At 43.7% G+C, this 8635-nt stretch overlaps 1 protein-coding gene across 1 annotated transcript in view; it reads left to right on the forward strand.

Moving 5' to 3' along the window:
* Positions 1-4629: 4629 nt before the first annotated feature.
* LOC134469271 (1-phosphatidylinositol 4,5-bisphosphate phosphodiesterase beta-1-like) overlaps positions 4630-8635 on the forward strand; it is a 229197-nt gene continuing 225191 nt past the window's right edge. Inside the window, exon 1 of the mRNA XM_063223432.1 lies at positions 4630-4994. Within this exon, the coding sequence (XP_063079502.1) occupies positions 4896-4994 (99 nt within the window). The 5' untranslated portion in view covers positions 4630-4895. The remainder of the gene's footprint in view (positions 4995-8635) is intronic.

The raw sequence follows: 8635 nt of genomic DNA on the forward strand, positions 1-8635 counted from the left end.
CTCTTAAAGAGTTTCAGTTACATCTGTTTCAGATAGCTATTGATCTCTCTCAAAAAATGAGTTAGTTTTACTCAATGTATTACACTATATTACATTACATAACACTATGTTTAGCAGACGCTTTTGACCAAAGAGACTCACAAGGAGGAGATTCAAGCAAGTACAGATTGAGGGGTCAGTACAGACTAGACAGAGAGCAGAAAAAATAGAGGAGGACCTATGAAGTGTAGTGCAGGTTAGTACCCATGATTACAGGTGAGTACAGTTAGTTATGTTATGCAGGGAAGCTCTCTGAGTCCTCACTAGCATCTTGAAGGTGGATGATGTAGCAACTGATAGCTAATTCCACCATTGAGGGACAATAGGTGCGTTCCAATATGTGACCTTACTTCCTCCACTTGTGCTTGTGGCCTCACGTTTTGCTGATGCCCCGCCTCTGTGGAGAAAACAATTAAGTTTCCCCGCTGTCAGCCTAGCCACAACAATTTTGGAGGACTATTCTTCATTCACCATAGAGTTTGCAAATGAGAAAATGAGTTTACAATTGAGATTTTGCGAGATATTGAAATATAATGCTGTTGACAGTAATGTCATCACGACATTTCACTTCCTGGTACGAGGCCACAAGCACAAGTGGAGGACGCAAGGTTGCATATTGGAACGTACCAAATGACAGAGAACCGTTTGGACTGGGATCACCTTGTTTAAGTATAGGACAAGGCTGAACGGTTGGTACCGGAGGAACGCAACACCCTGGAAGAAACATATGGCTTGATAGCCTTCTGGTAAGCCTGAGCAGAACCTGCTCTAGCTTTGTGGGCAAGGGTCAGGACCTTGCGTTTAACTCAAGCGGACACCGGTAGCCAATGCAGGTTGAGAAAAGGTGGCGTTACATGCGCCCTTTTGGGTTGGGAGAAAACCAGACACGCCGCTGCATTCTGGACCATTTGTAAGGGTCGTACACACACATCGCTGCTATTTACTAGCTTCTCGCTTGCTCGCCAACTCGCCTCTCTTTCATGGAATGTTCGCTGAAAGTTCCCGCGGCTTTAACTGCCAATGAACAGGCGAGAAGTACCGAACTCTGCCTTCCAATTGGTTACTCGCTTACTCGCCTCGCTCGAAGATCAAATATTTTCAACTCGGGATCCGCCCACATCGCATTGCTTGTACAGTACTCGCCTACTCGCCTGCTAGTCTCGCTGGAACACATTGACATTCTATTGAGTTCGTTCGCTGAGCGAGTAACTAGCAGCGTCGTGTGTGTACGGCCCTTTATTGCACATGCTGGAAGACCAATTAATAACCAATGTAATATTTTCAGAGTGAATTCCACTCTGTGTGATTGGACTACGTGGTTATAGTGTTTGAGATATTTTAAGTACTTTTCTAACCTTTTATTTTAATAATCAATTAAAATGCTCAATTTCAGGGATAGTCTGAAGTTCTATAGGCCTATCACCTCACTACATAAATCGCTAGTTCCATTGTGGTCCCTATGGTGCACAAGTTATAATTTTAGGATTTCCAACAATGTGTCTTACAGAAATGTTTCACCAATCTAAAGAAAGAAATATATTTCGATCGACTGTGATGTTACTGAAAATCAATAAAAACCTGACAACAACCCACCACAACTTTGATCCAACCAGTGCAGAGTCAGCTGACCATAAGACAAGTAGCCTACACACAGATACTGGTTACTCAGATAAGTTACCTACGTTGAAGGAAACTGTATTTCTTTTTTTATTTTACTTTTGACATCCATGCTGAAGACCCAGGGAGCTGTGAGATGCTCATTTCTAGTTCCCGAAATATCCCAGATGACAGGAGACACGGTTGGTATAGTAGAGTGATCAGTATTTCCTGTAGTTTCACCTACAATTGGTGGAAAGAGACAGCCTGTGTCTAAGTATTTTGACATGAATGTGGAGGGTACAACTTCACCACTATCCACATAATCCGGCAGTCTTGTCGCATTCCCTGTTGTCCAGCAGGTGGAGCTAAATAATCATGTGTCCGTCACAGGATTCTCCTCCTCAGCACTACCTAAGGGAGAGCATAGGATTCTCTCTCTCTCTCTCTCTCTCTCTCTCTCTCTCTCTCTCTCTCTCTCTCTCTCTCTTCAGTGATTACATCTAACAGACATAACAAAAGAGATACGTCCAGTATGACGTTAAATTGTATTGTAATTCTATTGTTTGTAAAAGTATAACACACAATTTATACTGTGAATTCCACGTAAATGAGACCTAACAATTTGACAAATTGTACACATGGCCAATCAGTTCAGAATCAGAGATTATAGATTAGAATGATTTGAGATAGCACCATGGCATTACAGACAGAACATTATAGGGAGTAGATTATAATGCCATTTGGATTGCAAAAACTGTCACATAGGCCTATATAAATAATCACTGAACAATAACCTGCCTGGATCAGTACTGAATTATCATGATAAGAAAGACAACATAAAGGTGAGAAAAATATTGAGGTGATGAACTATCTCAATGAAACAAAACAGACGGACAGGCAGACAGGCAGGCAGATCATATTTTACATGCTTTGCATTGAACCCTGACCAAATCATTTCCTCATTCCGGCATGACACCATAATGGGGTTTGTCTATTGTATTGATTGACAGGAGCCAGGATAAAGTATGTTCGAATCGAACCCTTGTCCTAGGGTCGGCTTAATTAAATGTCATGTCTATGACTAACTGTTTTGGTATGGTCCTCATGTCAATAACAGACGGCGCATGTTTATGACATGCTCAACTCGCAGACCAGGAAGGGAGGTTGGGTGACTGAGATAACGTTTTGTAAGATGGTGTGTACAGTTTGTGGTATATGTCTTGAGCAAGCCGCCAAATCGGTGAAAGCTGCAAAAGCGGTTCTGGTGTATAGGGCAGTGGTGTAGTCTACGTAGAACACAGGTATACGGAGTATACCCACTTCTAAATTTCTGGGATTTCAGTATACCCACTTAAAATGGATTGATCCATTATTTAGAATAGTGCAAATATATACAGTATACCCTCCTCAAAAAATGCTCAAGTATATAGTATACCCACTTCAAAAAAGTAGACTGCACCACTGGTATAGGGTGTCAAAGGTGTGCAAAGAGAAGTGGAACTTCGGTTAAAATGTGTCTGGCTGAATTTCCCCATTGTGGGATGATAAAGGGCATACTTACTTACTTGCTTACATACATACAGCATATGGTGTGCCTGACTGTGAGGGTTCCAGTGGAACGGCGTAGAATTTTGCATAGAATAATTTGCATTTCTAATTTATTACTTCTACAAATTAGAGAGTTTTTGTTTTGGGTCCTCCTAATGTCTAAGAGAAGCACTACTATAATACTGAACATGTAACACAAAATGTGACACAGTGTGTGCCGAAATGTGTTCAATCAATCTTTTTTATTATTATTTGTTATTACCGAACTCATTTTGTGAGGCTTTTTTTAACCCATGCAGTAATAATACTGACTGTAACAGCAATACTCCTCAAAGAAAATGCATGCAGATATTTCAGATTTGGTTCGGACATAAGCCTAACCTGTAAGGTTAAAAAATAAGCCATTGATTTACGTGTAAATCAAATCGAATCATGGAGCATTCTTAAGTATCGCAATGAATCGAATCGTTGGCCTAAGGAATCGATATCGAATCGAATCGCCATGAACGCTGTGATTGACACCCCATAGCATTGATCCTGATGATATTGGATGGATGACGGAATTGGCATTGATCACAAATATGTTGAATATGAAATCAGCTCATAGCTTACTGCAGCTCACATCAGGGCACGCATGTGTGTGTGTGTGTGTGTGTGTGTGTGTGTGTGTGTGTGTGTGTGTGTGTGTGTGTGTGTGTGTGTGTGTGTGTGTGTGTGTGTGTGTGTGTGTGTGTGTGTGTGTGTGTGTCACCTGCATGAAAGTCTGTATGTGAGAGTAGGCCTATTGCTTACAAACAGCAGGATGCCATGCCATTTATCTGTGGACACACACACACACACACACACACACACACACACACACACACACACACACACACACACACACACACACACACACACACACACACACACACACACACACACACACACACACACACACACACACACACACTGTGGTCAAGTGCAAGTGAGGAAAGGTTTACATCACACATAGCCTAAATGAGCATGTGCACTGTTCAACATTAGTCTAGGCCTATATCCTACAGGTATTTCCCCCCCAGCTAATTCTTGCCAACAACTCACGTTGAAGGCCATTAACTTTACACACAATTACAACATTACAATACGATGTACACCCGACCCAAGGCGGTGCAGGCTATCGTGTGAATCACGCCCCCCCTCCCCCAATAAAAAAAATATAAAAAATAAAATAAAAACTGTTATTGTACTACAGTAATGGGGTGCAATACCTGCAACACGAGGACAGTTGCATAACAGTTTGCAGTAGTAGACCTACTGGTGCAGTTGAATTACCACGGCCACACGGAGGTGCTAGATTGCCGCGCTGAGGTAGCCTACAAGAGGACCGTCCGGAAGACGTCCAGCCCGTGCGGTAGAGTTATGTGGAGAGAGAGAGAGCCAGCCAGTGGTGGGCGTGTGGTGTTATTCACTTGTCGTCCTCTCTTCCCCTCAGTCGTCAACTACCCCACCAGCTCCCCTTTGACTGGTAGCCGCCGCAGCGCAGCGCAGAGCTCGTTCTCCGCTCGGGATGGGGCTTCGGTGCCAGTGATGTGTTCGCGCTAGAGCCCGTGCTGGCTTCTCTCGTTGAGAAAGGGAGTTCTACTGTGTTTAGAGTCAGTGTTCGCTGAAAGGTGGACACACTTTCTCCCCGGTTTATCGAAGAGGAAAGCGTTTTTTTTTGTGTGGAAATGGCAGGAGCACAGCCCGGTGTCCACGCGCTGCAGCTGAAGCCTGTGTCGGTGTCCGAGAGTCTAAAGGCAGGGAGCAAATTCATGAAATGGGATGATGTGAGTAGGCTTCAAGTTCAACTTTGTCTGTTTTTGTAACAAGTGTGCTTTGAAAGTCGAGAGTGTCCTGCTGACAATATCTGAGCAATGAAGTTATGAAGAACAACTAGATGTTTTATTTGGATGATGATGATGATGATGATGATGATGATGATGATGATGATGATGATGATGATGATGATGATGGTAATGATCACCATGGGTGCATTATTATTATTATTATTGTTGTTATTATTATTATTATTATTATTATTATTATTATTAGTAGTAGTAGTAGTAGTAGTAGTATTATACCGGTTTGTAGGCCTAATTGAGTCGTCTTTTTGTAAGGCTCCTCTGTAGGCTACAACGTCCAGCAAACGAAATATCTTCATGTAAGGTAGCCTACTTTATGGGGGGCTATGATGTTTGACCTGTCAGTGTAGGCCGACATGCATGTTTATTTGAAGCTAACAGCTCTTTCCCCCAAGCGAAACTGACTTGCTATAGCTGTATTCTTCTGCAGACGTTGGTGGGGTTGTGGAAACGTGGTAAATGTTTAACTCACATTGGCTGGGCAGTTGGGGTGTTTGCATATTATTCTACGTCCGGTGAAGGACAACCAACACAACACCAACCAGCAACCAACACAAGACGGGCCCACATGCCTATCCATTCAGTTGTCAGTCTTTTAGAAGTAGGCCTACTGTAGCCTACCATCAGACATTGTGTTTAAACGATTAGACTGCTTTTGTTAAGTTTTTGTCATAACCGTTTTCTGAAGAAGTTGAAGAGTTTTGTTGTAGGCTAGGCTACTGAAATTGTGTCATTCCCCAAACTCTACTCTGTTTAAACGAAACCACGGCATACAGTAACAGTCAGTCTCATGGCTTACCACTATTTCAAGGAGAGATTAGATCTGTTCACTGTAACTCCTGGTTGAATGGCGGAACAGAATTAACGTTCTCATGCAGACAGTAGCTCATGCAAATGACCTGGCAGCGCGTGCACTCTAATGACAGCGCCAGAAAGCAACTGTCCTTCTGTCTTAGCTCCAACAGTTCAGCAGTTGTGCCTGGGATTTTTTTTTCTGGATCCCAGTTAGAAGTAGTGTCCTGTCCTCACAGGGGATGTTGTTGACGAGATGAATATAGGAACTACTGACTGCACATGCTGACTCTACAAAGTTGTAGAGTTTTAGAAGACACGAAAAGGCAGGTTCGTCGATAGCTGTTTCCATCCATTCTGTGCCACCACAGTTGGGTCGCGGCAAAAGGCGCACTGGGAGACACACTGCTGCCCCGGCTTCCCCCCCCCCTCCCTAGCCGGGGACCAAGTGGTACCTGGAGACAACCCCCTGTGCCATTAATAGCGCTGGCTGGGGAGTGAAAACATTGACTTTGATAGGCGTGGTGGTCGGCATCGTGTTGCGTGTGTATGAATCGAGTGGCAACATGATCGCCCCGAGGAATTCTAAGCTCTTGCGCACACCGCAGTTAAAAACACAACCTGGTCTGCGGGAGCCAGCCACAGTCGCGCGAGTCGTATGTCACATACAGAGAGAGAGAGAGAGAGAGAGAGAGAGAGAGAGAGAGAGAGAGAGAGAATTAATTGGGCTCGTCCTGGTCCTGTGCCTTATGGGTTTTATTTCCTGATACAGTAGCCTACCCATATGGAGGGAAAGTAGGAGGTTTACTACAGTTCCTGATGGAAAAGAAGAGCAACAGGTGCGACTGTTAATGCATTCAAATGAGATTGGACCCCTTTCCCTCTCTGTCACACTCACACACACACACACACACACACACACACACACACACACACACACACACACACACACACACACACACACACACACACACACACACACACACACACACACACACACACACTAAAAAGAGAGTGTGAGCAAATGGAAATGGTAGATATTGGCTCAGTGTTACAGTGGTACTGTATAAAGCCTAAAGCACCAACCTGGGAAACTCCCATTGTCATTGTGACACAGCACTCCACAGCACACAAGAGTTCACTGCACATTGCATACAACGAAATTCCATTTTATACCTCACCACCCGTGCAAGAAAGCAGCCCCAAATGGCGCCCCAAGGGAGCAGTGCGGCGGGATGGTACCATGCTCAGGGTACCTCAGTCATGGAGGAGGATGGGGGAGAGCACTGGTTAATTACTCCCCTCACCAACCTGGTGGGTCAGGAGTCAAACCGGCAACCTTTGGGCTATAAAACTCTGATGCCCTTTCCACTTACCTGTGTGTATGTACAAGTGTGTCTCAAAGATTCAAGGGCTTTTCATCATGCAGGTCCAGGACAGTGGTTGTAGGTGCTTAGGCAAAGATCAGAAGGACAGCCAGCAGCAAGACTGGATTTCTCTCTGAATTTCTTTTCTCTCTTCTCTCTCTCTCTCTACATCACGTGTGGACGTGTGTGCATGTGTAACAGTGCATGTGTATGTGTGTCTGTGCAATAGGGTTTAATATTTTTCCCGAAAATGGCATGAATCAAATCCCGGGATAGGACGACCCATTTCCCGGGAATCCCGGGAAATCCCGGGTTTTTTTTTTTTTTTCCTCCCATTTTTTGATCTAGTCATGTAGGGGCTATAATTCAACTGTTCCTCCCAAACTGGCATTCTGTATCAAGTTATTACTGTTTGTATCATTATTGGGAGAAAAGAATTAAGATTAAGCTCTATCTATCCACCTATCCACCAACACAATAATAATGAAGTGTAAGATGATAGCCTGTGCGCAGCATGCAGCGCTTATCAATGACGGGTGGATTGTTGGTGACGGTGACACCAAGTCGCCTAAGTCAGGAATGGATATCGACATGATACGGAGTTTGTATGCTTAATATTTGAAACGGTGATGACATTTAAAACCGAGTCAAACGGCCATAAACAGCATTGTAATGAAGGGTGTCGTAACGGCAGATGGAACTTTAATTTCACGACGACATTCTGGCTATAAACTCGCCCTGGCCGCTTCCCTGTTTCACTTTAGGATCAAAAGTAGGCTATTCAACCGTTTCCGTTCCCCAATTCCGCCCGCCTACTTATATATAGTTAATTATGTATCCACTATTTAAGTCAGGAATGGATATCGACATGATACGGAGTTTGTATGCTTAATATTTGAAACGGTGATGACATTTAAAACCGAGTCAAACGGCCATAAACAGCATTGTAATGAAGGGTGTCGTAACGGCAGATGGAACTTTAATTTCACAACGACATTCTGGCTATAAACTCGCCCTGGCCGCTTCCCTGTTTCACTTTAGGACCAAAAGTATTCAACCGTTTCCACAGTTCCTGTATCGGTAAAGCCAGGACTACACGTGTGAACCAAATCAACACAACAGCATGAATGAATAATAAACAGTAACGTGACCTGAAATCAAGCGGGCGGAATTGGGAGCCTTTCGCCAGAGAATTGTGCTGAAGCTAGATTTTGGACATGGACGTTATCGCCAAATTACGATAGAAAGGACTAGGCCTACCAATGTTAGCTAATATTGCTCATTACCTCATCTACACAGTTGCCGCTATCCAAAAATATACGAGAGCATAATTAAATAGTAGGCTATTTGAAAGAGTGATATTATCACGTTTTCAGTGAAGTGATCAGTGAAGTGGGCGGAATTTGG

This window comes from Engraulis encrasicolus, chromosome 18, assembly GCF_034702125.1.
Source record: "Engraulis encrasicolus isolate BLACKSEA-1 chromosome 18, IST_EnEncr_1.0, whole genome shotgun sequence".
Lineage (NCBI taxonomy): Eukaryota > Metazoa > Chordata > Actinopteri > Clupeiformes > Engraulidae > Engraulis > Engraulis encrasicolus.